We start from the raw sequence: 26,779 nt of genomic DNA on the forward strand, positions 1-26,779 counted from the left end.
AAGAAAGGTTGGAGACTTGAATCCAAATGTCCCCATTCATTTACTTATCTTAAGGTTTAATAAGCAGTAAAGTCCTGGCTCTAAAATATTCCCTGTCTCTATACTTGTTTTTGTCAATAGTTTATATTTAATGTCTCTATATTTTTTTAATGACTTGGACTAAATTTTTTGAATGGAATCGCAGAATATAATTTGATCGATATATTTAGAAAATCTAAACGAATCATTAACTTTTTTTTTGTTGTTGCGAATTGTTTAAAAATACAGAGACATGATTAAAAATGCATTGGTTTGATATCCTAATTACAAACTATTGACAAATTCAGAGACCTAATTATAATTATTTTTAGTTTGAATACTTTTTAAATTAAAATTCTCAAATAATTTAGTGACTGAAAGTAGTTCAAACTATTTTGTACTATTTTATTATTGTTATTTAAACAAGTATATTATGAAAATAACGACGTTCAAACCCCTTTTCTAAGGGTGGGTATTTTTGCACGTCTTCTGGAAATCATATTTGGAAGTAAACGCCAGTTTTCCATGGCTGCTAATTGTGTTGACTACGTTTTAAGTAATTTGGTCCTCACCATGCCCTCGTATATTATCATCCTTTTTTTTTTTTTGAGCAATATTATTATCATCCATATAAAATATACTCCATGAATGTAACATTTTTCTAAAAATAATTGTACTAAAATCAATGTCGCTCTCAAATTTTAATGTAGATTAATTTTTTTTCTTCTAATTGTACAATAATATGTATATTACTCATAAGTCAATTGTTATTCAATTCCTTTCATTTATACATAACTTCTTTTCTATAACTAGGTTCCTTTAACTTTAATTTTTTTTTATTTGATCCGGCCTAACAATTTCGGTATTTTTGCCGGTTGAGTAAGGACTTCTGAATAGAACATCTTTTAATTTGTGTAAAAAAAAAACACAGTCATAATAGGACCGTATACGTGAGACTACCAATTTTCTAACCAAGATATTATTTTGGCAGTGTTGAATATTAAATCCCATCCTATACTCCCACTTGGATTCTTCTAAAATTTCTCTATGTGAACATAATCATAGATACTCGAGAATATATATTATAAGGCAAACCTAATACAAGACATTGAAACATTGTACAAAGGTAAAATTAAGGATGATGCTGCAACTCAAGCTAGTGTTCATAACCTTGGTGTGTTGGAACATATTAATTAGTTATGATTGTGTACTTGGAGATTCACAAACAAGTATAGTATTAAACAGTTCATGTAGCACATTTAACGCATCAAACTTGCGTAGCTTCTATGCAAATATCAATGGAACATTTTTAGATTTGAAGAATCAAATTAGCAATGAAAGCAAACACTTTGCCACATCACAACAAGCCATAGGTGAGGTAATTGTATTTTCTATGTTTCAATGTAGAAATTACCTCTCCAAAAATGATTGTGTTGGTTGCTTCAACATTGCCTCTACCAAAATCCGTAGTTGCTCAGCTGCTAATGGAGCTAGAGTCATCTATGATGGCTGCTTCCTCAGGTATGTACATATGGAGTTCATGGACTCATCTATGAACTTGAACTTTTCAAAAAAATTATCAATGAAACAGTGAAATTTGTTGTTAACCATATTAAGTAAATTGTGGACCGTTTTAAAAACTTCGGAGCTTACACAAAACTATATCCATCTAATATACGGCGAAGAAATTAAATAGTTGACCAAAAATGGTTCATAAATTTTAGTAAGGTTGAGTCAATCAAAAGAATCCAAGTTTCATCCCTAAAACATTCTTTTGTAAGACTTTATGGTAGATTAAGGTTCCACCTTTAAACCTTTTTGAGAGGTTGGTATTATACAAGCACAAAAACTAACAGTGAAAAATATTGTGACATTTTATTATAATTAATACAAAAACTAATAGTGAAAAAAATTGTGTGACGTTTTTATAATAATTAATATAAAATTGCGTGAATAAAATATGAATTTTTATGTTTTTGGTGATTAAAAGTTCGTATTATTTCATGTTTTGTTAAAAAAATCTAATTATTTAGAAGAGATTCTTACAATATTATAACTTTCTAAACATTCATGCATAAAATCATTCAAAAATCTGAAGGATACACATGATTTGATTTAAAAGCAAAGACCAAAAGTGATATATATATTTTTTTTGTGTAAGACCAAAAGTGATATAGAAACCTTTTGGGAAGCTAAAAATCGAAGAATTTCTTTAGGATGACCAATTAAAACAAAAAGTTTAAATATTTATAGAGATCAAAAATATATTTAACCCTACTTTAAAACTATAGTGATTGATCACATCTTCGTTTCTTTTGAAAAATATGAAATAAATTAACTTAAGGATCATATAATTCCATATAGTTCCATTTCTTATTTGACTTTGACAATGGGCACTTTGAAAATGTGATAAGGTACGAGAGTGAAAGATTCTACGATCAAACAACTCAACAAGGGAATGGTGTAATATGTGGGAACAAAACTGCAAAAGAAGGCACTGCATTTGGAACAATTGGACACAAAGTGCTAATGGATATCCAATTAGCAACACCTAAAATCAAAGGTTTTTTTGCAGCTACCAAGACACAGGTGACACCTGGTGGAAATAGTTCAGTTTATGCCGTTGCACAGTGTGCTGAAACAGTCACTGAAAGTGGTTGTTTAGCTTGTTTGGCAGTTGGATACAGTAACTTGCAAACTTGTCTTCCTAACAGTGATGGTAGAGCATATGATGCAGGGTGTTTTATGAGATATTCAGAGACACCCTTTTTTGCTGATAATCAGACCATTGATATCACAGCCTACTTAAAAGGTACAATTATTTGGTATAATTATTTTTTCATTGATTTTAGTTTAGCGAATAATTTATATCGAGTTTAATTTATATGCATTGACGATGTGATAACAATGACAAGTGAGTGATCATGATCGGATACATGTGTAGAAATTTTTTACACTAACAACGTATACAAATTAAATCAGTGTATGCTTAAATGCAAATTGCGAATTTGGTGCACTAAGTTGTACACAAACAATAAAAAATAGTACCTCATTTCATTGGAACTGATGTAAACTACTCTTTTCTGTTATGAAGGAGGTTCAAGCAACAAATGGGCCATTATAGGTGGTGTTGTTGGAGGTGTAGTAGGTCTTGTTGTTATCATTCTTGCAATTTTAGGTTGGCGACAATACAGGAAACCTAAGAGGGCTCCTAGAGGTCAGTGATACTTGTTCCTTTAGTGTGTTTTTTCATTCATTGACAGATGTGATTTTCAACAGACTTGGTTCATAAAACATAGTATTTGTCTAAAATTGAGTGTGAAAAAAGTGATTTATATAGTTTAAATTTTAGTCAACCAAATGCAATCATCCTTTCTTTTAATTTTATGTTTGGTTCTGATTTTGGCTTTGCATTTATTTTTCAAAGAAACTCAAACTCGTGTGTTCCTTTGCAGGCAACATATTAGGAGCAACTGACTTGAAAGGTCCAGTTAACTACAAGTATAGTGATTTAAAAGCTGCAACAAAAAACTTCAACGATGAAAATAAACTTGGAGAAGGAGGTTTTGGTGATGTATACAAGGTAATCTAAAGTCCTTTTCATGATTTCAACATTAACGCAGAGCATGTTCTAAGACAATAATGATTCTGTTAGTTTGTTTTTCCTATTTTTTTATTTGCACAACAGAGAAAATTCACTTTTACAAATATTTTTCAATCATGCTATTGAATAGGGTACTCTGAAAAATGGAAATGTTGTAGCAGTTAAGAAACTAGTTTTGGGAAAATCAAGCAAGATAGACAATGATTTTGAAAGTGAAGTAAAGCTTATAAGCAATGTTCATCATAGGAATCTTGTTAGACTTCTTGGCTGTTGCAGTAAAAGCCAAGAGAGAATCCTTGTTTATGAATACATGGCAAACAGCAGCCTAGACAAATTCTTGTTTGGTAATAATTCTCTTCAATTCAACCACTAATACAATCATTTAATTTGTTGAATTTTCCATAGCCTTATGAACTTGTTAATTAAATAGGTAACAAACAAGGTTCCCTCAATTGGAAACAAAGGTGTAACATAATTTTAGGCACAGCAAGGGGACTGGCCTATCTACATGAGGAATTCCACATTTCCATTATACATAGAGATATAAAGAGTAGCAATATCCTCCTTGATGATAATCTTCATCCCAAAATTGCTGATTTTGGATTGGCGCGGCTTTTGCCAGGGGATCGATCTCATCTAAGCACAGGAGTTGCAGGAACATTGTAAGGCAAAACAATTTCATTCACCTAGATTACATTTATTTGAACAGCATATGTTATATAAGAGAGAACTAAGTCTCAGACTATGTATAAGTATTGTTTTGTTGATCTTGTCAGGGGATACACAGCACCTGAGTATGCAATCCATGGTCAATTATCAGAAAAGGCTGATACCTACAGCTACGGAATTGTAGTCCTAGAAATCATAAGTGGTCAAAAGAGTACAGAAATGAAGGTTGACGATGATGGTGAATTCCTTCTTCAAAAGGTAAGCAAATTCTCACAAGTCAAAACTATGATAAAAACACAGATCAAAGAGCTGTCCTAAAAGTAGTTATTGCTAGTTAAAAACAACTAATGTAAGGGAAACTTAACAATTAATACACTTTAAAATTGTACTTTTGTTTGTTACATTAAGAACAAAAGAACCCAAAATGACTCTTACAAAAAGGACCAGAGGGATAATCTCTTAATATTTTAACATATGGCCTTTGATTTTCACTGAATAGACATGGAAACTGCATGAGAGAGGCATGCACTTGGAGCTAGTCGACAAGGTCTTAGACCCTAACGACTATGATGGAGAAGAAGTGAAGAAAATGATAGAGATTGCTTTGTTGTGTACTCAAGCATCAGCTGGAATGAGACCAACGATGTCTGAAGTAGTAGTCCTCCTCCAAACCAGGAGCTTAGTGGAGCACCTGCAACCAACTATGCCTGTGTTTGTAGAAACGAATCTTAGGTCTCGTGAAGGCCACTCTACCTCAACTGGTTCTTCTACGTCTAATGCCACTGCCTCCTTTTCTCTATCAGCTCGATGATTATATGGAACAATGAAGGGACTTGAACCGAAAAGATAACAATAAACCAGATGAGGGTTACTCTTCGTTAATTCCAACTGTTCATCAATCATACAAGTACAGAAGTATTATCTAATAGAGATAAACAGTTGCAGCTACGTTTGTTATGAATTTATTGTCTATGTTTGTGTAGTTTCTTAGGTTTGTTCATTATGAATTTGTTGTAAGCTAGTTAGTTTGTTACAAAGAAGTTTTCCTTATTTATTTTTCTTGTACTATAAATACACAATGTATATCTCCAATAGGAGAAAGAATAATACCTCAGCCAAAAGAGTCACTTTGCTCAAAGTGCTTGCTTGCCCAGCACATTACAAGTCCTTCAAATACAATATACTAACACTGCACCTCCCCTTATTTTGAATCCTTCAAAGGGTTACTGGAAAGATACTTGAATACCGAGTATCCCCATTAACTGGGCAATGAACTCAGGGTGCCCTGGCCATGCAGCTCCAGTAACCAACTTCCGACAAGACCACATTAAGCTTCACAGCCGGATAAGCAGTGCATTTCCTTCCCTGTTACAAGAAAAATGAACTAGTAATGGCCTTCTTTGAGGGGCAAACTGCATAAGTGTGGCATCCTAAAGCCTGAAAAACAGTATCACAGTCCTTGATTTATTAACTACAGGCAATGAGAAAAATAATTGAACATACCCCACAAATAAAAAGGATTTTTTTTATCAGAGCCATTTATTGTGCCTCCTATTGTCCTCACAAAATGGCGAAGAAATTCGGGGTACCAGTAATGAGATTACCATCCACTACAGTTGTTGACATAGTGTTCAAACCAAAAAGCACCAGCAGCAATCAATACCAGTTTGAGAGGAGGAAAAGCTGTGCACTTGGGACCTTCAAGTAGATTAGCAGCTGCCTGGATCATATGGCCATGACATATGCAAGCAATAATTTCTTGTCCAGAATTGACAAGCATGTCCACTAGGTCTATAACAGCACCATTGTGAGCAAGATACTCCGTCGTGCTTCCTTATGGTAACCACAACCCATTGTAACTTGTATGATCAATTTCATCAAAAGTTCGATTGAGTGTAAATTTGTGACCAACTGTCTCAATATAAGTCTGAAACCAGCAAAACTTCATTATTCAAGTTAGAGCTTTAGCATACATACATATCACGGACAATATGTTTTGAAATTGGAAGTTTTGGAACTAAACTACAGTTATGGAAATTGATTGGATGTTTTCGAGTTCTTTTAGTTTTTTTCTTTAGAAGTTAAAGTTGTCTGGATTGACTTATTTTATTTGAGTTATATACCGACAAAAGTGCTTTTGAAACTATTTGAGAGAACTTATGAAAACAACTTATAATGTCTATAAACTATTTTTAGCTTATTTTCATCGGTTCTTTTAGCTTATTCGACCTTTTTTTGTTTTAGTCTAGTAACTTTTTTTGTTTGGATTCAGTCCCTGAAAATTGAAAAACAGTTGAGCTATGCATTGCAGGAATGATTATCATATTTAAGTCTTGTTTATTTGGACGTTGGGCTTAGATCTGAACTAGCGGCTATTTATCAGAGCGTGGGCCCCAGCGACAAAAATTTAAGAGATTTACTTTTCCCATCTTATGGCCTTCTTGCGCGCCCTGTAAAATTTCCAAAAATACCCCTTTGCAGTCCGAATCCAAATTGCATTAGCACCATGAAAAAAAAGTTCTAATTTCATTTGTCTCTTGGTCTATCTTCCTAAAAGGGTGATAGCTAGAGAAGGGATGGACCAATGCATCTTAAAAATATTCTCAAATAAGGTTTGGAAAAATGTGTATGTTTTGATTTACATGAGGACAATCTTCTAGCTTTGCATCCTGCTACTATTTAAACTATCATAAAGAGAAAATAAAAAAACAAAACTGTAGATGTAGATAAAAGCTTCTGGCACCATTCCTGCTACTGATCCACAAAAGTAAGGCCAGAACTTCATATCTGTCACTACTACAGCATAATTGAATATAGTGTAGGGAAAAGGTGAAGTTCGAAACAGAGCAACCACTTGAAATTGATGAAACCAGCTCCCTTCCCCAGCAAGCCTAATCATTGCAGCATTCTGGGGTCATTTCTCTAATCATTGCTGAACAAGCAACAAAGTAAAAAAACAAGATCATGAAGAGACAATAAAAACTTGGCAAAATTACACAATTAGTTCTTTAACTTTATTTTAGGTAACACTTTCGTCCTTTATCTTTTTTTGTCACGATTTAGTCCTTTATGTTATAAAATGACAATATCTTATCATTTTTTATGAGATTTTTTTCAAAGAAATTTAATTTTCTAAGCTTGTATGATGAAGATTTGCGTTTACCTATGAGTTTGATGATTTTTTTTTTGGAGTTTTTGATTATTTTTTCATAAAAAAGGATAACTATGTTGTTATTTTATAACATAGAGGACTAAATCGTGACAAAAAAAAAGATAAAGGACGAAAGTGTTAGCTAAAATAAAGTTAAGGGACTAATTGTGTAATTTTGCCTAAAAACTACTTAAGTTATAAAATTTCAAAAAATTTAGAGGACTAGGCTTCTAGTCATGCAAGAAATAAAATGACTTACATGTTCAGAGTTGGTGTTGCTCAGATTACGTAATCCAAAAAAATAATGCAAAACGCCTTAGATTTCTGAATTACAAAATCCAAAAAAATCCATAATTCATTTTTTCACCCTTTAACAAAAAAAAACACCATTTCAAATTATAAAATCCAAAATATACCAAAGGTAAATTTGAAAAAAATAAAACACACAAGGAAAGGCATAGATGGAAAAAAAACCTCAAAATTTAAACTAAAATTGGAAGGGGCCGCGCGAACGCAGGCCCCCACAACAACAAATTATGATGTAGGCTCCACCACTTGGGTAGACCTTAGAAAAGCACCCCTCCTAAGTGCAATGGAGGTCACCTTTCTAGGCCATGGACCTTCTTGATCATCCATTGACCCCATCCAGGTAAGTATATAATCCAATGCCATACCCTTTCTTTTTATATCCCACTTTCCTCACTGCTCTATCTGATATTGTCGATGTGGGACTTATTGTTTCACATGCATTTGCACACACTACTGTTATTTGCACACACATATTTGTCACTTCCATTGGGATACAAATATACAAATTTTACCATTGCAGCTGCGGAAACTAGTATTTTTAGGTGAACTGCTGATATCTTTGCATTCCAAATGCTAAGTGCAAATAGCTAAAATATGAATTTGTGTAGATTTTGTTTGTAGTTTAGGATAAAATAAACCTAGCTAGTTTGTTTTATTTTGAAACTTAAAACAACAGGCAGAGGAAAAATGTCACAATTTCGCATCTCTCCGGATAAAGAAAATATTAGTGGAACATGATTTCATATTAATTAAGCAAACTGGTTTAATCACATAACATGTACATAATTAAGCATGAAACACAAATTTTGCTGAGTTATCCGTATTCAACCAATAACACTAGGTTTTATTCGTATGGATTAAATTGTGAGTCATGCAAAGAGACCACACACAAACTTAAAATGTCTTTTATAAAAATGACCGGAAGGTTTATGTCCTAATATTTTATCATATGACTTTCACTAAACAGCGGTGGAAACTGCATAAGAGAGGCATGCATTTGGAGCTTGTGGACAAGGCCTTAGACCATAATGACTATGATGGAGAAGTAAAGAAAATGATAGAGATTGCTTTACTATGCATTCAAGCATCAGCTGGAATGAGACCAACATTGTCTGAAGTAGAAGTCCTACTCCAAACCAGGAGCCCTGACCATGTAGCTCCAGTAACCAAATTTCCGATAGTAATTTGAGAAATAATAAATGATTGTATGTAATCACAAGTATCGGTGTGCAACACCAACACATGTCATATCAGACAGGCCTTCAGTTTGAAATATCAATGCTACATAGATTGTTTGATCAATTTCTTGATACTCAGGCGCCCTAATTCCTTCTCTAACCACAACCCATCATAGCTTGGTTGATCAATTTCATCAAAAGTTGCATCGAGTGCTTTGACCTATTGTGACCGCTTTCACCTAATGGATGTAATCATGGTTGGTTGGTCGCGTCTAATGTGGTCCAGACATTGGTCTATATTTGAAACAATCAAAATCACATATACAAATCAATAAAAATACACTAAATAAAATAAAGGTTTTCAGCACATACTGAACATATTTGGATTATATAACCTGAAACCAATGACAATTTAATTCTGATTATATAAGTCAAACGTGTTCAGCACGCAAAAAAAATCAAATTAGAGAACAGTAGATTTGAAATGTGATGATTTTGCCAAAAAAAAAAACCTTGGTTAAGATTTTGGGTGGTATGAGAATAGTTAGGGCGAAATTCAGAAATTGGAGAGAGTTTATGGTTTTGCTTATGTATTGGACAGGTTTGAATTACTATATAATCTAGACCGGGTTATTTTTGTTTAGATTATATAGTTCAAACGTGTGCAAAATCGGAATTGTGCATAACGTGCGAGAAACCGATAGAAAGGAAAAGAAACCCTCTTTTATTGTTTGTGTTGACGTCCTTTTATGGCTTATTCTAGAAGGCCATGATTAGAGAAAGATTCATAGGGTCACAATATACGCTCCTCCTATTTCACACTTATCCTTTGTTGATGTCATTATTTTTGCATGGCTAATCAAGAGGAAGCCAAAGTCATAAGGATGGATAAGTTTAAAGCATATCACGAGGGTCGAGGACAAAAAATTAACTTAATTAATTTGAATGTGAGTAAACTCCTGATTACCTTGGTTTTCATTTTTAATAATAGCCTAATTTCTTTGCTGCTAGTAATTCATTTTGAATACGTTTTGAAATGGTGAACACAGGAATGCATGTGTATTGTTTGATATGTATCATTCAAGTATTTAAATTCAATTATTCAACGACATGTTATACAATTGTATTAGTAAAATCAAATTTTGAAGGAGTTTTGTTTATGTATAGTGCTAATACCCTACCAAATTTCAAACTATCTAAGAGTTTACTTTGAATACTTGATCCACACTAGTGCCCATCGATGTCCAAACAACACTATTATATCTTGGCAGTGTTGAATATTAAAGCCGGCCCGCCCTATATATACTATACTCCCACTTGGACTCTTCTCATTCTATATGTGAATATATTTATAGTATACGTACTCAAGAATATTAAGGCAAATGCCATATAATACTACTAGTACTATAACTTCTAAGACATTGGTCAATGTTATCTCATCTCCAAACAATGGTAAAAATTAGTTAAGGATGGTGCTACAACTTAAACTGATATTCCTAACGTTGGTGTATTGGAACATATTAATTAGTTATGCTGATTGTCTAGTACATGGTGATTCACAAACAAATATGCTATTGAATGGATGTAACATATTCTCCTATACTGATGCAAACATGCGTCGCATATCCTATGAAAACATCAACGAAACTTTTCTAGATTTGAGAAATCAAATTAGCAATCAAAGCAAGCACTTTGCCACATCACAACAACAAGCCATAGATGAGGTAAAAGTATATTCTATGTTTCAATGTAGAAATTACCTCTCCAAAAATGATTGTGTTGCTTGCTTCAACACTGCTTCTACCGAAATCAGTACCTGCGCTTCCATTGGGGCTAGATTTATCTACGATGGGTGTTTCCTCAGGTATGTCCATATGAAGTGACAGCATCCAAGTTAGTACTATGAACTTACACTTTTCATCAACTTTATCAATAGATTTGTTTTGTTTTTAACTAAACCAAACCATCAATAGGTTTGTTTTTGTTTTTTTGGAAGACAATAGATTTGTTATTAACCAGGTTATGGACTTCTGTTACGGATTATAAAAGAAAATGATTTCGCACCAGGGTTAATCGCCATTTGATGCCAATTTTGTTAGAACAACAACAAGTAACAAAAAAATTAATGAAAAAGCAAATCACAAACAATATAACACGACCATTTGTTTATGTAGCTGGGCTAATTGTGTATATCTCTGTGATAGTATCTGCGATAGTATATCAGCTATAGTTTCGTATATTATTTGAGTGAATTAGGATTTACGGCATTACAAGCCATATATATAGAATTATTGTCCATATATGTGAGTTATACTCAACAAATTCCATAAATCTTTGAGTTAGTGTCAACTGAGATATTGAACACTTTGAAAATGTGAATAGATTCGAGACTGAAATATTCTACAATCAAACAACACAACCTGGGAATGGTATGTTATGTGGAAACAAGACTGCAAAAGAAGGCGCTGCATTTGGAACAATTGGACAAAAAGTGCTAATGGATATCCAATTAGCAACACCTAAAATTAAAGGTTTTTTTGCAGCTACTAAGACACAAGTGACACCTGGTGGAAATAGTTCAATTTATGCCATTGCACAGTGTGCTGAAACAGTCACTGAAAGTGGTTGTTTAGATTGTTTGACAGTTGGATACAACAACTTGCAAGCTTGTCTTCCTAACACAGATGGTAGAGCATATGATGCAGGGTGTTTTATGAGATACTCAGAGACACCCTTTTTTGCTGATAATCAGACCATTGATATCACAGCCTACTTGAATCAAGAAACAATTATAGGTGGTGGTGTTGGAGGTTCAAGCAATAAATGGACCATTATATGTGGTGTTGTTGGAGGTGTATGTCTTGCTGTGATCATTCTTGCAATTTTAGTTTGGTTACAATACACAAAACCCAAGAGGGCTCCTAGAGGTTAGTGATGCTTCTTGCTTTAGTGTGTATATCCATTCATTCATAAATGTGATTTACAATGGACTTGGTTTATAAAACATAGTATTGGACTAAAATTGATTTTGAAATGAAGTGATTTATGTTTGAATGTTTTCACTGAGAAACCAAATTTGATATAAAATTTAGTATGAACTAAGTCAATCAAATGCAAAATCTGTTTCTTTTCTATTCCACTAAAAATCAAGGTTTGGAATCCAATGATGAAATTACATTTGATAAGAGACAAAAATCAAGTTCAATTCTCGGAATCCAAACATACGTTGCAATACCTTTAGTACTCTTTGGTATTAGAAAAAGTACACTTAGCATTATGTTTTGGTTCTGATTTTGACTTGCTTTATTGTCCAAAAAAATTCAAACTCATGTGCTGCTTTGCAGGCAACATATTAGGAGCAACTGAGTTTAAAGGTCCAGTTAACTACAAGTATAGTGATTTGAAAATTGCAACAAAAAACTTTGATGGTGAAAATAAACTAGGAGAAGGGGGCTTTGGTGATGTATACAAAGTAAGTTGAAGTCTTTTATAATTTCAATTTCAAAAGTGAGCATTTCTTTTTTTTGAAGAAACAAAACTAGCCCACTGAAATTGGCACCGGGGAAAGATTCGAACTTGAGACCTTGAGAGGAAGACACTCCAAGGTCACAAGCCAACACCATTAAGTCAACTAAAGTGGGTTAAAAGGGAGCATGTTCCAAGAAAATAATGATTCTATGAGTATTTTCCCTATTGATTATTTATACAACAAAGAAAAATCAATTTTACAATATTTATTCAAAAATGCTATCATTGAACAGGGTACTCTGAAAAATGGAAATGTTGTAGCAGTCAAGAAACTAGTTTTGGGAAAATCAAACAAGATGGCCCATGATTTTGAAAGTGAAGTAAAGCTTATAAGCAATGTTCATCATAGGAATCTTGTTAAACTTCTTGGTTGTAGCATTAAAAACCAAGAGAGAATTCTTGTTTATGAGTATATGGCAAACAGCAGCCTAGACAAATTCTTATTTGGTAACTCTCTTCAATTCAACCACTAATACAATCATTTAATTTGTTGAATCTTGCTTCTTCTTTTTTTTCTTTTCCATAATCTCAAGTACATGATATCCACAGAATTCATTTAAAGATCTTGATATTATGATTCTTCTTGTACAATGAATTTTTTATAAGAGAGTAAGAAAATATATATACTTGGATCTATGATACAGATTTTCTCTTCACTCTAATTTTCTTTGTTGTATTTTTTGACAGTGAAGATGTCTTGTGTGCAGTGAACATATGACCACACTTTTCTATTATGTATATGTTCTTTCTCTTTGGTAGTTATTTCATTAGTAACCATCCATTCATTTTTTGACTGTAAAATAAACTTCATTCATTCAAATGGTAAAATCTGAATAATACAATCTGTAACTACCCATTCATAAAAGGGAGAGGAGAGGTATTTCAATTTATTTTGAATTTCAAAATAAAACCTCGGTGACTTTAATTACCATTAGATCAAACAATCATCACACTCGACCATTTTTTTTATTTAAAGTCAAACTATTATTGACCTGCACTAATAGATTAATAAAATAAGCTAACATGAATTTTGTTAATTTAATAGGTAACAAACAAGGTTCCCTCAATTGGAAACAAAGGTGTGATATAATTTTAGGAACAGCAAGAGGGCTGGCCTGTCTTCATGAGGAATTCCACATTTCCATTATACATAGAGATATAAAGACTAGCAATATACTCCTTGATGATAATCTTCACCCCAAAATTGCTGATTTTGGATTGGCGCGGCTTTTGCCAGGGGATCGTTCTCATCTAAGCACTGGAGTTGCAGGAACATTGTAAGGCAAAACAATTTTATTCACTTAGTTTACATCATATTTATTTGAGGAGCATATGTAAAGAAGAGAGAACTTAAAACTTACCACTTTCATGTCTCATGCTTTGTATAACTTACAAGTCTTCCAAACATGCAATTGTCACTGTCAGGGGATACACAGCACCTGAGTATGCAATCCATGGTCAATTATCAGAAAAGGCTGATACCTACAGCTATGGAATTGTAGTCCTAGAAATCATAAGTGGTCGAAAGAGTACCGAAGTAAAGGAAGATGATGAAGATGGTGAATACCTTCTTAAAAAAGTAAGAAAATTCTCACAAGTCATAACTATAAAGGTCTCTTATAAAAAGGACAGGATGAAGTATATCATATGGTTTTTGAATTTCACTTAACAGTCATGGAAACTGCATGAGAGAGGCATGCACTTGGAGCTCGTGGACAAGGCCTTAGACCCTAATGACTATGATGGAGAAGAAGTGAAGAAAATGATAGAGATTGCTCTGTTGTGTACTCAAGCATCAGCTGGAATGAGACCAACAATGTCTGAAGTTGTAGTCCTCCTTCAAACCAGAAGCTTAGCGGAGCACCTGCAACCAACTATGCCTGTGTTTGTAGAAACGAATCTTAGGTCTCGTGAAGGCCACTCTACCTCAACTGGTTCCTCTACGTCTAATGCCACTGCCTCCTTTTCGGTTCTATCAGCTCGATGATTATATGGAGCAGTGAAGGGACTTGCCAAAAGATAACAATAAACCAGATGAGGGTTACTCTTCGTTAATTCCAACTGTTCATCAATCATACAAGTACAAAAGTATTATCTAATGTGGTGTTCGATCTGAACAATGGAATTCGAAAATAGTATATAGATAAACAGTTGCAGCTATGTTTATTTTGAATTTATTGTCTATGTTTGTGTAGTTTATTAGGTTTGTTCATTATGAATTTGTTGTAAGCTAGTTAGTTTGTTACAAAGAAGTTTTCCTTGTTTATTTTTCTTGTACTATAAATATACAATGTATATCTTCATTAGGAGAAAGAATAATACCTCAACCAAAAGAGAGGCTTTGCTCAAAGTGATCTCATGCCTGGTACTTTACACGTCCTTCAAATACAATACAGTAACACTGCACATCCCCTTATTTTGAATCCTTCAAAGGGTTACTGGAAATATACTTCCGACTTGCTCAGCCTTGCTAGAATGCTAGTTACAATACTCAATACTGTAAGACAACAATCCAAAAGAAAGATGGATAGAAACAAGTGTAGATTGAACAAGAGTTCAAGAATATCAATAGCTACTCCATTGAAATCGGTTAATAACATACGTGAAATAATAAAAATGGTATCTCTAATGAGTTTTCAATAATAATACCTTCAGAACACCAGCAGCAGCTAAAATATGTTGGCTATGGCAGATTGATGCAACTGGCTTCTTGTTCTCCATGAAAGGCTTCACCAAGGCTATAACTGCCTCATTCATTGACAATTACTCTGGTCATCGATCTCCAGAGATGACAAGAGCATCGTAGCCTGAAGGATCAACATCATCAAAGGTCTCAGTTAAAGCATAATTACCATCCACTACAGTTGTTGACATAGTGCCAGGTACAAGTGTTCAACCCAATGAGCACCAGCTGCAATCAATACCGGTTTGAGAGGAGGAAAATCTGTGCACTTGCAACCTTCAAGTAGATTAGCAGCTGCCAGAATCAAATGGCCATGACAGAAGCAAGCAATAATTTCTTGTCCAGAATTGACAAGCATGTCCTCTAGCTCCATAACAGCAGCGTTGTGAGCAAGATAGGGTATTGATTGGATGTTTTTGAGTTCTTTTAGCTTTTTTCTTTAAAAGTTAAAGTTGTTTGGATTGACTTATTTGAGTTTATATATTGACAAAAGTGCTTTTGAAACTATGTGAGAGAACCTATAGAAACTTTAAGCATAGACCTGGCCACCACCAGATGTCACCGGATTTTTTTCCAGGACAAACAGCGTCGATGGAGACACCTAATGCTTCCAAAATGAGTTGGGTGAATTGAGTGAAGACCCTTTTGGGAAGCATACTTCATAGTCTTCCATGGAATCACCACAAGGGAGAAGAACCCTTTTGGGAGTCATGGCTGATAGAAACGGGGTAAAAGAAAGTTCAAAAGACTTGAACTAAAATTGGAGGGGGCCGCGCGAACGCAGGCCCCCACAGCAACAAATTATGATGTAGGCTCCACCACTTGGGTAGACCTTAGAAAGGCACCCCTCCTAAGTGCAATGGAGGTCACCTTCCTAGGCCATGGGCCTTCTTGATCACCCATTGACCCCATCCAGGTAAGTATATAATACAATGCCATACCCTTTCTTTATATATCCCACTTTCCTCACCATTGTGTCTGATATTGTCGATGTGGGACATATTGTTTCACATACATTTGCACACACTACTGTTGTTTGTGCTTTCAATATTCTTTCTAAACAATTGGGTATCCATTTGGAATGGCTACAACATCATTTTGAAAATCAAAACTAGGACGAATTTGTCTCCAAGATTTAATGCATGAGTTGTATGTCTCAACCAAGACTTTCAATCACAGAATATAATATACTTGAAACACATATTTGTCACTTCCATTGGAATATAACAAATTTTACCATTGTAGCTGTGGAAACCGATAGTTTTAGTTGTACTGGTGATATATTTGCATCCCAAAGCTAAGAGAAAATAGCTAAAATGTGAATTTGTGTAGAGTAGCTAGTTTGTTTTATTTTAAAACTTAAAAGAACAGGTAGAGGAAAAATGTCACAATTTTGTATCTCTCCGAACAGCGAAAGTATTAGTGGAACATGATTTCATATTAATTAAGAAAACTAGTTTAATCACATCGACCAATAAGACTCGGTTGTATTCATTTATATGGTATTAAATTGTGAGTCATGTGAAGAGACCACAAACAAACTTAAAATTTATCTTATAAAATTGACCGGAATAAGTATTTACTAATATTTTATCATATGATCTTTGACTTTGGCTAAACATAGAAGGAGACTGCATGAGAGAGGCATGCATTTGGAGGTCGTGGACAAGGTCTTGGACCCTGATGACTATAATGGAGAATAAGTGAAGAAAATGATAGTGATTGCTTTATTATGTACTCAAGCATCAGCTGGAATGAAACCAACAATGTCTGAAGTAGTAGTCCTCCAAACCAGGAGCTTAGTGGAGCACTTGCAACCAACTATGCATGTGTTTGTAGAAACGAATCTTAGGTCTCATGAAGGCCACTCTACCTCAACTGGTTCTTCTACCTCTAATGCTACTGCATCCGTTTCTGTTCTATCAGCTCGATTATTGTATGGAGCAGTAAAGGGAATTGAACCAAAAAGGTTACAAAATAAACCAGAAGAGGGTTACTCTTCCTTAATTCCAATTTTTCATAATTTCATCAATCATAAAATTAGAAAGTATCATGTGAAACAAAGTTCCATTCGCAAAGCCCAAGCCAAAAGCAAGTAGACTGAACTGCTTGTGTATGTGAGGTTCTTTCCTCTCGCTTGTTCATCTTGTTTTGAGTACTCGATGAAATAGTAGCATAAGAGAAGAGATTGGACAAATGAGTCCACTTCAATATCACACCTATGAGTCGGGAGTTCTCTAATGTGGTGTCCAGGAATAGAATTAAGAAATTGTATTAGACATTGGATAGATACAGAGTTGCAGCAATGTTTGATGTGAATTTATTTTATTTTATTTTGAGGGATGTTTGATGTGAATTTATTGTTATGTTTATGTTTGTGCAGTTTATTAGTTTTGTTCATTGTAAATTTGTTGTAAGCTAGGTAGTTTAATAGAAAGGAGTTTTCTTATTTATTTTTCTTGAACTCTAAATACACTATGTATCTCTTCAGTGGGAGAAAGATTAATTCCTTAGCCAAAAGAGACACTTTGCTCAAAGTGCTTGCATCCATAGCACATTACAAGTCCTTCAAATATAATAAAAGAAGGAAAAACAAAACTACACATCCACTTATTTTGTACCCTCTGATACTGGACACATGTGGCAGATTTTATTCATTACAAAGCGCGACTAGAAAGATACTTGAATACCGAGTAGTGCCATCAATTGTGCAATGAACTCAGGGTGCCCTGGCCATGCAGCTCCGGTAACAAGATTTCCATCAGTGAAACAACGACTTATGGGGTCAGGCTCCAGCCATGTTGCTCCTGACAAAACCACATTAAGCTTCACAGCCGGATAAGCAGTACATTTCCTTCCCTGTTACAAGAAAAATGTAGTAGATTCTTAAGGTTCTGTTTCAATAAATGAAATAAGAGGAATGATATAAATGTTTAATTTTACAAAATATTAAATGATTCTCAATACATGTTTTTCTACGCACTGTCACCAATGAATGATGTGTAACAGAAAGAAAGTAAAATTAACAGACAGGTGGCATCAATAATTTAGAAAACGAGGGATACACCCATGGCCGAAGATTTATCGATTTTTTCATAATAGATGGATAATGAGGAGAACTCAACAAAAAGAAGTAATTCATAAAGTCTCTTGGTGAACACTAATGGTAGCAATGTAACCCACATAAAAAAGGGTACGAAGAAAGTGTTGAGCCGAAAACCAAACACCAGAAGATGACACAAATCTCATCGAATCATTTTCCATTAATAGTAAAAAGATAGATATGTCCACATTTCATTTCTTTATGCTTAATTATGTATTATCATTCTTTCTTTTCTTTAAGAGCGATAGATAGTGGATATCTAATGAAGATGCTTGAGGATTACATTCCAATTATCCAAGCAAGAAACAAGAAATTAATACGACATTATGACAGTTTAGACCACAAGTGCGATCTATAACAACACCATTACACTGCCGGATTTATTTAAGGAAATGACTGTATTGTTGTCAGTTATAACTTCCTACTTGCTCAGCCTTGCTAGTTACAACATTGTAACCCAACAATCCAAAAGAAAGATGGATAGAAACAGGTGTACAATGAACAAGAGTTTAAGAATATTAATAGCTACTCAATTCAAATGCGTTAATAACTAGCGTGAAATAACAAAAACGGTGCTTGTAATGAGTTTATAGTAACGATACCTTGAGAACACCAGCAGCAGCTAAAATCTGTTGGCCATGGCAGATTGATGCAACTGGCTTCTTGTTCTCCATGAAATGCTTCACCAAGGCAATAACTGCCTCATTCAATGACAAGTACTCAGGCGATCGACCTCCAGGGATGACAAGAGCGTCGTAACCTGAAGGATCAACATCATCAAAGGTCGCAGTTAAAGCAAAATTGTGTCCTGGCTTTTCACTGTAAGTTTGATCTCCTTCAAAATCATGAACAGCGGTCGGGCAAGTGTCACCAGCCTTCTTTGAGGGGCAAACTGCATCAACGTGGCAACCTAAAGCCTGAAGAGACTGAAAGGGAACCTTGACCTCATAGTCTTCCATGTAATCCTGTGATTAAAAATTGTTAAAACACGTCTCATCAACCATCATAGCAATAAAGGTAAAATGATTTATGAAAGAACATAAAACTAAAGAAATTATTGGTTACAGTAGGTGCATGGTAAAAACAAAAGAAATTATTGGTTGCACTAGGTGCATGACATTCCTCATACTATAATATTGTGAACTATTTGCAGGTCATTGGGCCACGGTTGTCTCCCACTTAACTATTTTAATGATAATAAATGGTAAGTGTATACAGAGTAGCAAGTGAAAGTCACCCACTTTAACTGTTTTAATGCTAATAATTGCAACTAAGCAACACTAACACAAGCACGGACATTGGAGGCGACACCGATGGTAATTTGAGAAAACATAAGTGATTGTATGTAATCACAAGTCTAAGTATCGTGTCAGCGTCCGACACGTGTCGAACCAGACACGCCTTCAATCTCGAAAATCGATGTTACATAGATTGTTGGTTTATAGATAGTGGCAAGTAACCTACATAAATTAAGCAGTATAAAGGCATTGCTTGAAGGTATAGTGTACGATAGCTTTACACCATGTTTAACAAGGAACTTCTAAAACAAAAACCCCTAGATACTAATTAGTAAATAGTGATTAGCTCTATGCCTAAAAATTCTACTTCTACAACTAGTCAAGCCAAAAGAAATAAAGTGAGCAGTATCCCAGTCCCACAGTCCGTGATTTTTTAACTACAGGCAATAAGGAAAACATTTGAACGTACCCCACAAATAAAGAGGATTTTCTTATCAGAGCCACTTATTTTGCCTCCTAATGCCTTTAGAAAATGGCGAAGAAGTTCAGGATGCCCTTCATAAGTAGGTGCAGTAATGAGATTACCATCCACCACAGTTGTTGACATGGTGTCAGGTTCAACCCAATGAGCACCAGCCGCAACCAATACCGGTTTGACAGGAGGAAAAGCCGTACACTTGCGACCTTCAACTACACCAGCAGCAGCCAGAATCAAATGGCCATGACAAATGCAAGCAATTTCTTTTCCAGATTTAACAAACTTAGTCACCAGCTCCACAACACTAGGAATGTGAGCAAGATACTCCGGTGCCCTTCCTCCTGGTAACCACAGCCCGTCATAGCTTGTGTGATCAACTTCATCAAAAGTTGCATTGAGTGTAAAATTGTGACCAACTGTCTCAGTATAAGTCTGAAACCAGCAAAAAATACATTATTCAAGATTAAAACTTTACCATACATATCATAAAATCTCACCAAAAATATGTTTGGAAATTGGAAACTAAACTTGTTATAAAATAGCTTATACATAAGCACTTATATGATAAGCGCTTATGATATAAGTGCTTAATTTAAATTGTTTATCAGATATGAAATTATATCTAACGTGATGTTGAAATCCTTTTCATTTGAAGTTGTATACATGCAAAAATCCTCATTCATCAATGAAAATCCGGCAAACAAATAACAAATCAATTCAAAACTTAGTTTTACAATGAATATATATTGAGTTATGCTTATATATAATGATAATAGCAAGTTAAACAAAACCAAAAGCAGATTTTAATGATGGGAGACCTGGCCACCGGAAAGAATGTGGACGGCGGTGCGGCAAACGTCACCGGATTTTTTTCCGGGACAAACAGCGTCGACGGAGACACCAAAGGCTTGTAATGCTTGAAATGGAACCATACCCTGCAAAAGAAAAAAGTGAATTGAGTGAGAATTAATTAGAGTGAAGGTGATGAAATGAAGTTGAGTGAAGCATTACTTACTTCATAGTCTTCCATGAAATCACCGCAAAGGAGAAGAACCCTTTTGGGAGCCATCGATGGCTGATATTGCAATGCTTCTGATTTTAGAATACTATTAAGAGGTTAGAGTGAGTGATGGTAGAAGAAGAAGCAAAGAGATTATGTCAACCTTAATGTTTGGTTTGGATAATGTGTCGCCATAACAATTGTCCTAAGGATGTTATTAAAGAATTTATAAAACAAAATTCCGTCCCTGTAAGAATACAAATTATTATTTTTGTCCATATTTGTTAATTTTTTAAAAAATTACATTTTTAGTCCCTTAATTTAATTTCAGATAACAGTTTGATCTTTTATCTTCTTTTTTTCATTTCAATTTGGTCCTTTTTATCCATTTTCATATACATTTTCAAACTTCAAATCTAATATTCTTATGCAAACATAGATGAGGATCATAGATTTGAAGATTGAAAGACCATAAGAAAATAAAATCATGAATTTTAAGCTTAAAAATTCATATGAAAATGGACAAAAATGACCAAATTGAAATGAAAAAAAGATAAAGGACCAAATTGTTGTCTGAAATTAAGTTAAGGGACTAAAAGTGTAATTTTGCCTTAATTTTTTATATAAACATCTTAGTATTTTTTTTAATTGATGATCTAAGGATACTCGTTAACGTTTACTATATATAATAAGTACTTGACTTAACGACCATCGGAGTCAGCTAGACGCGGTGGAAGACGACAGTTGATCCACATTAGAGAGTGGTGCTCGAACACTTAAGTCCAAAAGAGTTATTAGCTGCGGATAATTTAACGTGAATTGTTGGTCATTATCTTATCGCTATCAAATATTGTGATTCGGTTATGGGATTTAGCGATCTATATTATTGAATATAGTAGGGATCATGTTAGTCGTAGACTTTTGCGAGTTGAGTCACATTTTTAAAAAAAATTGAGAATTCACTTTTCGAACATATCTATAAAATATGTCAATTTTTTCACAATCTTCTTTGATGGTGAACAATAAGACTTTAACTAGTAGTAGTGAACAATAAGAATTTAACTATATGTCTAGAAGTTCTAGCTCAACTGACAAATGCCGAAATTGCAAGGCCGGACGTTGTGACCCGGGTTCGAACCTGGAACCTCACAGTTGTGTGTGAGTTTATTTTTCAGTGGATTACCACTTCATCTAAGACCAAAAAAAAAAAAAAGAATTTAACTACATATTTTTTAAATTAGATTAGGATAATTTAAAGCTTAAATTAATGATTTATTTTGATTTGGGAATCTCTAGATTTGCAGCCACCGTGTTCTTCTCTAGTGGGAGACAAGACTATTATTTATAAGTTCTTTTCTTTCTCTCTTTCATGAAAATAGATGAAAGTTTCGTGATATGTTTTGTTTATTATAGAAATGATTGACAATGACCTCAACAAATGTGGACGTGCCGGAGTGGTTATCGGGCATGACTAGAAATCATGTGGGCTCTGCCCGCGCAGGTTCGAATCCTGCCGTCCACGCTTTTTTTGCAATTTTCATTTTCCTGGAAGTTTTCCCTATGTTGCACCAAATGTAGAAATTCCAATCTAAAACAATCATTTAAATATGAAAATCTTATGAACCATTGTTACATTCTATATAGAAAAATGCTAACAAATCTTTTCAGTATTTTTAGAGAACATTTTTCCTCATAAATTGTGATGTGATTATCACTTTGGCAGAATTTTGACTTATTTTTTTAAAACAAATTTATGTAAAAAATATCTCACACAAAGTTTCTTTACATATATTCTGTAAACAATGTCTTCAAAGCATTTTTTGTCAAAAAAAAATGTCTTCAAAACATTTGATAGTATGATCCTTGTAAAAACGTAATTTTGATACTTAATAATATAGAGATTCTAAAAAAATTGTGTTTGTTTACCGGAATAAAAATCACTTTTTAAAGAGGAAAAAAAAACATTTACAAATAATTGAGTTTTTGAAGAAGCTATTGAAATAACTTTTCATTTGATGCATTTTTTAAATTTAATTTCAGACTATGATTTTTTTAAATATATTTAACAAAAGTATGAAAACTTCTAAAAATGATTATTTTGTCTTTTTTTTTAAACAACTTTGTCATGAAAAATATTGTTAGAAATGGATTCTTTGTTCATCATTTCCTAAAGTCTTTTAAAATCCTTTGAAAATTAATACATTCTTCCACAACCTTTTAAAATCTTCAAGACTTTTTTTTTGTCAAAATAGTCTTTTAAAACCTCAATCCAATACACCCCCTAAAATTCATTATATCTCACTTCATTTTTAAGTTATAAAACTTAACAAACTGGCCAGAGAGGGTTCCCCCACGAGGATGGCGTCATCGGCGTACTAAAGATGGGTAACTAAGAGGCCTGAATTCCCAACCTCAAAACCAAGGCGCATGTTCCTTGATTCCGTTGAACGGATAACACCGCTTCAACCCTCAACCGCTAACAAAAAAAAAAATTGGGCCAAGATGTCAGCCCTGTTTCAAACCACGCTGAATATTAATCTCCTCGATCGAGCAACCATTAACTAGCACAAAGAGGTTACCACAAAAAAGACATGTCTGGATCCAGTTACACCACCTAGCACTAAATCCTAACCTCGTCCTCATGTAATCTAGGAAACTCCAATTGATCGAGTCATAAGGCTTCTTAAAACCAACTTTAAAGATGAGACACTTTTTTTAGACTTCTTGGCTTGGTCGATGATTTCATTCATAGCCACAATGCCATTAACACATTGTCTCCTTCTAATGAAAGTGGGTTGATTGGGAGAGATTAACTTGTCTTGCCTTCTTGTGAAAACCTTTGCCGCAATCTTATAGAGAGACCTAACAAGCAAGATGTGTCTGAATTCCCCAATACCAAACAAGGATACCACCTCATGGATGATAGTGATAGAGTGGGAAGAAAAACTCCTCAGCAACTTAGTAAACTGAAAAAACTGGTTGAACATGATTCCTAATTACCCCTTAAAGAGATCCCAATATCACTTAAAAAATGAGAAGTTGAACCAATCCATACACGAGCTCTTATTACCATCAGTGTCAACACAACCCCTTTAATCTCCTCCATAATAAAAGGTGGATTCAAGATAGCATCATCCCCAACAGAGATAGCCAAGAACTTTACCCCGTCTAGGGTTGGTCGATCTCCCATCGACCCATACAAATGGACCCTGAAATAATTAACAATTTCAGACATGATGTTTAGGGCACTCTCCACCCACATGTTCCCCACCCCCGAGGTGCAACAGTGGACTTTCTATTCTGTCTCTCCTTAATACTGAAATGAAACTAAGATAAGTTAACATCCCCTTCCTTCAACCACCTTAGTGTAGACTGTTGAAAATCTTGAGAGTCTTTAGACCTCATGAGATCCCAAAGATCAGCAAACCCCTTAAAATGGTCCTCTAACTCCTCAAATAAAATAGCCCCCTCATCCGCATTCAAATCTAACAACTTAATGGCCTACACCTGAAAGTTAATCCCATCCTATTATCCAAAAGCCCGAAAACATCTGAATGTCAAACTTAAGATCACCTTTGAGGACCTTTCAACTTACTTTCAAGGTTATCACTTATACCAATTCTGGTTGAATATTTTGGAAAAGCATGAGTTTGTGCAAGAGTGCAAACATGACAATTTGGAAAGATAAAGTAGAAAGTACGACCGAGGTGGTTTCTAAAGGTAGAGAGCAGTGTCGGAGCCAGAAAAAGAAAATCTAATGGGTTACTAAAATTAATTTATATATAAACACAAAACTTAAGTTGCAATAAGCATTAGGGTGTGTTTGTTTCTAAGGAAAGATAGTCGGTAGGAAAGAAAGAATCTCATGGGACCCACACTAAAAATCTTTCCACAATAATATGGACAGAAAGGCCGAGGAAACTCAACATTGTATTTGAAAAGTCCAAAACACCCCTACCATTATTGTTTTTTTTATTTATGTTACTATTCTTTCTTTTTTGAACAAATGTTACTATTCTTGGGTTGTTTCTCTCCTTTTATTTATCCAATTTGTAACGCCCTCTTTGAATTATTTGATTTATTTAATTATTTAATTGAGTCTAAAATTTATTAAGAAGAGTTTAAAATATATTTATTTGATTATGTGATTTATTAAGTGGCTTATGTTGTTATTTAATAGATTAAGATTTGAAAATAGAAATAAGATTGAGTTGAGAGTTTGTTATGAGATTTTAGAGAGTTTTGGGGGAGAAAGAGAAATAAGATAAAATAGAAAAAAAGGTTATAAATAGGAGAAACCTAATTTAGAAAAAACATAACGTAGGATCAATTTTGGAGAAAATGGAGAAAAAGCCGAGAGGAGGGAGAAGACCTAGGAGTGCTGCGATTTTCATCTATAAGGTAAGGGTGGGACTAATATTCAATAATCTTAAGTCATCGATTCTGAAAATTGGATTTAACATGTTGTAGGTTTTCGTTTTTGAGAATTTGGGAATTAGGGTTAAAAGTGATTAATTCATGATTTTCTAAAATAATGTTTTTGGTCAAGTTTTATATGGTTTTGAGTCTCTTTTGATCTATATAAATGTTTAGACAAATTTTGGAATCAAATTTGGGCATTGGAAAGTCAAAATTGGGATTTTTGGGTGAAAAATTGGTTTTTCCCGAGAGCTGCATAGGGACAGCATCTTCTGTTTCATGTTCTTGCGTCTTTTTCACACGTTTCTGTTTTGAATTAGTCTTTGGTGTAAACATGAAAGTTGTAGATAATTTTGTTAGCTTTCCAATGGCTTTGGTGTGGCGTAAAAATGAGTTTTGGTTTAGGAGTTATGATGAAAATACTCCAAGGAGGTCTTAGTGAATTTTTATGAATTTCAGCACAACTTTGTCCGAATTTGAAATGAAAACTGGTATTGATTGGTACTGAATTGGTCTTAGGTGTAAACACGAAAGTTGTAGGTATAAATGTTAGCTTTCTAATGCCGTTGGTTTGACTTCAAAAGGATTTATAGAACTAGAGTTATAGTCAAATTACTGCACGTAGGTCACAGTGAATAATTGAATATGATTGATGAATTAGTATATGTTGTGAATACGATATTTTCCATGATTGATGAAGTGTTATATGTATATATGATGTTTTAAGATGTTGATTATTATTTGATGTTGTTATACTGTGATGTAATTGTATATGCATTACTTGAATTATATGTGAATAATTGAGACGTTGTTGACTTGCATTTGATATTATTATGTCATGCTGTTTTTGTATACTGTTGTGTTGCTGTTGTTATTTAACTAAGCTGCATGAGTCGGTCTAAGTTGATTAAGATGATGAAGTTCCAAATTATTGGATTATATAAGAGGTTGTTGATTTAAGATGTTAAGAGGTCGAGTCCATGCATTAGCATTTCATTGTTGGGGGCTTGATGCCCTGGAGCCTTTGCTCAATTAAGTTGAGGGCTTGATGCCCTGGGAGCCTTTTTACGCTCAAATAAAGTTGAGGGCTTGATGCCCTGGAGCCTATTTATGCTCAAAGATTGGTACCACATGCATGATTAGAAGATTAAGTTGCATAGTCAAGTTGTCAAGTTGTCGAGTTGTCAAGATTGCCAAGTTATCGAGTTGATAAGTTGTAGAAGTTGCGTTGTCGTTGTCGTTGAGTTGTCATTTGTCAATGAGTTGTTAATAAAGAACTAAGTGAAGTATTTATATTTATTAATCATTGTTGTTTATGTTGTTGTTATATCAATATAAGATGATGAATATGTTGTTTGTTTACATGATTATGATTAAGATGAATATGTTGTTTGTTTATAT

General features: G+C 34.1%; 3 protein-coding genes, 2 long non-coding RNA genes and 3 other non-coding genes across 9 annotated transcripts; 3 read left to right on the forward strand and 5 right to left on the reverse strand.

Annotated features, from left to right (window-relative positions):
• The first annotated feature begins 1,041 nt into the window (after nt 1–1,041).
• Nucleotides 1,042–5,429, forward strand: LOC11406098 (cold-responsive protein kinase 1). The gene is made up of 8 exons (XM_003600550.4): nt 1,042–1,539; nt 2,433–2,830; nt 3,113–3,235; nt 3,474–3,601; nt 3,753–3,966; nt 4,053–4,284; nt 4,399–4,549; nt 4,791–5,429. The coding sequence occupies exons 1-8, from the start codon at nt 1,157–1,159 to the stop codon at nt 5,100–5,102; spliced, it is 1,941 nt and encodes a 646-aa protein (XP_003600598.1). The 5' UTR covers nt 1,042–1,156; the 3' UTR covers nt 5,103–5,429.
• Nucleotides 5,430–6,798: 1,369 nt separating this feature from the next.
• LOC112420470 (uncharacterized) lies at nt 6,799–7,801 on the reverse strand. Its single transcript, XR_003010574.2, has 2 exons — nt 7,702–7,801; nt 6,799–7,223 (listed from the first exon to the last, which is right to left on the reverse strand). It is a non-coding gene; the product is annotated as an uncharacterized lncRNA (long non-coding RNA).
• A 137-nt stretch (nt 7,802–7,938) lies between these two features.
• Nucleotides 7,939–8,099, reverse strand: LOC112420590 (U1 spliceosomal RNA). Its single transcript, XR_003010764.1, has one exon. It is a non-coding gene; the product is annotated as a U1 spliceosomal RNA (small nuclear RNA).
• Nucleotides 8,100–10,283: 2,184 nt separating this feature from the next.
• On the forward strand, nt 10,284–14,709 carry LOC11406722 (cysteine-rich receptor-like protein kinase 2). The gene is made up of 7 exons (XM_003600552.4): nt 10,284–10,793; nt 11,312–11,856; nt 12,274–12,401; nt 12,691–12,904; nt 13,503–13,734; nt 13,883–14,036; nt 14,130–14,709. The coding sequence occupies exons 1-7, from the start codon at nt 10,399–10,401 to the stop codon at nt 14,442–14,444; spliced, it is 1,983 nt and encodes a 660-aa protein (XP_003600600.2). The 5' UTR covers nt 10,284–10,398; the 3' UTR covers nt 14,445–14,709.
• LOC25489214 (uncharacterized) lies at nt 13,292–16,061 on the reverse strand. Of its 2 annotated transcripts, none has more exons than XR_005645162.1 (4): nt 15,107–16,061; nt 14,780–14,935; nt 13,819–14,518; nt 13,292–13,715 (listed from the first exon to the last, which is right to left on the reverse strand). It is a non-coding gene; the product is annotated as an uncharacterized lncRNA (long non-coding RNA). The 2 variants fall into 2 exon arrangements; XR_005645163.1 differs by having other exon boundaries at nt 14,780–14,954.
• Nucleotides 15,904–16,064, reverse strand: LOC112420591 (U1 spliceosomal RNA). The gene has a single exon (XR_003010765.1). It is a non-coding gene; the product is annotated as a U1 spliceosomal RNA (small nuclear RNA).
• A 1,560-nt stretch (nt 16,065–17,624) lies between these two features.
• Nucleotides 17,625–21,143, reverse strand: LOC11411229 (protein DJ-1 homolog D). Its single transcript, XM_003600555.4, has 5 exons — nt 20,975–21,143; nt 20,778–20,894; nt 19,951–20,391; nt 18,846–19,208; nt 17,625–17,999 (listed from the first exon to the last, which is right to left on the reverse strand). The coding sequence occupies exons 1-5, from the start codon at nt 21,026–21,028 to the stop codon at nt 17,811–17,813; spliced, it is 1,164 nt and encodes a 387-aa protein (XP_003600603.1). The 5' UTR covers nt 21,029–21,143; the 3' UTR covers nt 17,625–17,810.
• A 1,256-nt stretch (nt 21,144–22,399) lies between these two features.
• Nucleotides 22,400–22,481, forward strand: TRNAS-AGA (transfer RNA serine (anticodon AGA)). The gene has a single exon. It is a non-coding gene; the product is annotated as a tRNA-Ser (tRNA).
• The last annotated feature ends 4,298 nt before the right edge of the window (nt 22,482–26,779 follow it).

This window comes from Medicago truncatula, chromosome 3 (genome assembly GCF_003473485.1).
Source record: "Medicago truncatula cultivar Jemalong A17 chromosome 3, MtrunA17r5.0-ANR, whole genome shotgun sequence".
NCBI classification, from domain to species: Eukaryota; Viridiplantae; Streptophyta; class Magnoliopsida; order Fabales; family Fabaceae; genus Medicago; species Medicago truncatula.

What these genes read in the sequence shown, in the direction of transcription:
- LOC11406098 (XM_003600550.4), top strand. Translation starts at nt 1,157, where the DNA reads ATGATGCTGCAACTCAAGCTAGTGTTCATAACCTTGGTGTGTTGGAAC. An exon ending in TATCACAGCCTACTTAAAAG is followed by an intron (nt 2,831 to 3,112) that starts GTACAATTATTT and finishes TCTGTTATGAAG; the next exon opens with GAGGTTCAAGCAACAAATGG. An exon ending in ACCTAAGAGGGCTCCTAGAG is followed by an intron (nt 3,236 to 3,473) that starts GTCAGTGATACT and finishes GTTCCTTTGCAG; the next exon opens with GCAACATATTAGGAGCAACT.
- LOC11406722 (XM_003600552.4), top strand. Translation starts at nt 10,399, where the DNA reads ATGGTGCTACAACTTAAACTGATATTCCTAACGTTGGTGTATTGGAAC. An exon ending in TACGATGGGTGTTTCCTCAG is followed by an intron (nt 10,794 to 11,311) that starts GTATGTCCATAT and finishes AAATGTGAATAG; the next exon opens with ATTCGAGACTGAAATATTCT. An exon ending in ACTGGAGTTGCAGGAACATT is followed by an intron (nt 13,735 to 13,882) that starts GTAAGGCAAAAC and finishes TGTCACTGTCAG; the next exon opens with GGGATACACAGCACCTGAGT.
- LOC11411229 (XM_003600555.4), bottom strand. Translation starts at nt 21,028, where the DNA reads ATGGCTCCCAAAAGGGTTCTTCTCCTTTGCGGTGATTTCATGGAAGAC. An exon ending in ATTTCATGGAAGACTATGAA is followed by an intron (nt 20,895 to 20,974) that starts GTAAGTAATGCT and finishes TTTCTTTTGCAG; the next exon opens with GGTATGGTTCCATTTCAAGC. An exon ending in AAATCCTCTTTATTTGTGGG is followed by an intron (nt 19,209 to 19,950) that starts GTACGTTCAAAT and finishes TTTTAATCACAG; the next exon opens with GATTACATGGAAGACTATGA.